This window comes from Eurypyga helias, unplaced genomic scaffold (assembly GCF_000690775.1).
Source record: "Eurypyga helias isolate BGI_N326 unplaced genomic scaffold, ASM69077v1 scaffold13390, whole genome shotgun sequence".
Lineage (NCBI taxonomy): Eukaryota > Metazoa > Chordata > Aves > Eurypygiformes > Eurypygidae > Eurypyga > Eurypyga helias.
In genome coordinates, this window is record NW_010225300.1 from 1,837 (window position 1) to 3,297 (window position 1,461).

At 41.8% G+C, this 1,461-nt stretch overlaps 1 protein-coding gene across 1 annotated transcript in view; it reads left to right on the forward strand.

Annotated features, from left to right (window-relative positions):
- The first annotated feature begins 684 nt into the window (after window positions 1-684).
- Window positions 685-1,461, forward strand: part of BLVRA (biliverdin reductase A) — an 11,097-nt gene continuing 10,320 nt past the window's right edge. The window contains exon 1 of the mRNA XM_010149075.1: window positions 685-811. Within this exon, the coding sequence (XP_010147377.1) occupies window positions 693-811 (119 nt within the window). The 5' untranslated portion in view covers window positions 685-692. The remainder of the gene's footprint in view (window positions 812-1,461) is intronic.

The window sequence follows — 1,461 nt, forward strand, 5'->3', positions numbered from 1 at the left end:
TCTTGAGGACATGCCTGCTTGTCATTAAAGAGATGGCAGAGCTTTCTTCGTGCATGGAAATGTCAAGCAGGCATCTTGACCAAATTATCCCATGGTTGGTTGCATTTGGGCTTTGTAGGCTGTGCCAGTGGTTACATGGGGGAAGAAAAGATGCCCTTTGCTTCCTGTCGCAAAGTATCCCGGCTATGCTGCTGTACATGGGGAATGTCTGCGTGGCAGGAGCCCAGAGCAGGCTGTGCTGCAGACGCTCAGGAAGTCAGCAGGGTTTATATAAAGCTCTGCTGGGTTTGCAGAACCTTTTGGCTCCTTTCCAGCATGGAAGTGGCGATATAAATAGAAGAATGTCTCACTTTTGAAGTCTGTCTTCTATTCATGGAAAGGAAGAACTTTGTGCCGGAGCTGTGATCTAATAGCTGTTAAATACAAGTCCCAAAAGCAGTCCTATCACAGGCTGAGCCGCTTGACCACATTTCAATGGGATGCGAGCGAGCTCCGTAGCCTATAGCATCACATCTCTGCTAGCTGGTTGCTGACATCTGGATAAGGTTTGGCTGGATGAAAGCAGGGTTCAAGAATAATCCATCCTCCCACCTCCCTTCCCAGCTGCTCCTTTCCCTGCTAAAAGACAAAAATGTTAAAAAATGGGGTTTATCTTTGTTCTCTTTTTTTTTCCCTTTGGTCAGATTAACAAAATGTTTGGGACCGTGGTGGTTGGAGTTGGAATTGCTGGCTTAGCACGGATCCGAGACTTGATGAATCCGCTGCCTTCCAGCCCTTCTGAGCACTTGAAACTCTTTGGATTTGTATCCAGGTTAGAAATCTCATCTTGACATATTTAATATAGATATTGTAATGTTTTTTTCTTCCAGTGTACACACTTTTCCATGTGGAGGACTATTATTTGAGGGGGGCAGGTGGTGAATATCCAAAGTTTTGTATTTCTCTATAATTAAAGCAAATACATCTGTCATTCTGAGTGACAGCTAGGAAATGAGCACAGAAAGCTCTGCGAGAGGAAACGGGTAGGTTACCTTGGTGAGATACCTTGCAGAAATGACTAAAATAAAAGCTGAGAAATGTTCTTGCTGCAGGATCTGTGTGATAAAAAGAAATGCACTTCTGTCTGGCTGAAATTTCCTGCAGATTTAGGATGGTACAGGCAATAATTACACTAATGAGCTAACGTCTGCATGAAATTTGTAGAAATGTTTAAAAACGTATGTTTTACAAAGTTTTTTAAAACTTTTTTTACAAAAACACCTGTAAAGCTCCTAGCACTGCAACTTCATCCTAAAATTCTATTTTTTTTAAACCAAATACCAAATCTGAGGGTGTCTTTAAATCTCATCATTTAGTTACATAGATGCTGTCTCTTAGACAACAACTTTACAGTTTTTCTCCTGGAGCCATGGAAATTTAGCAGGACTCTGTTATGCATATACTTCCTTCTAAGCATTCCTG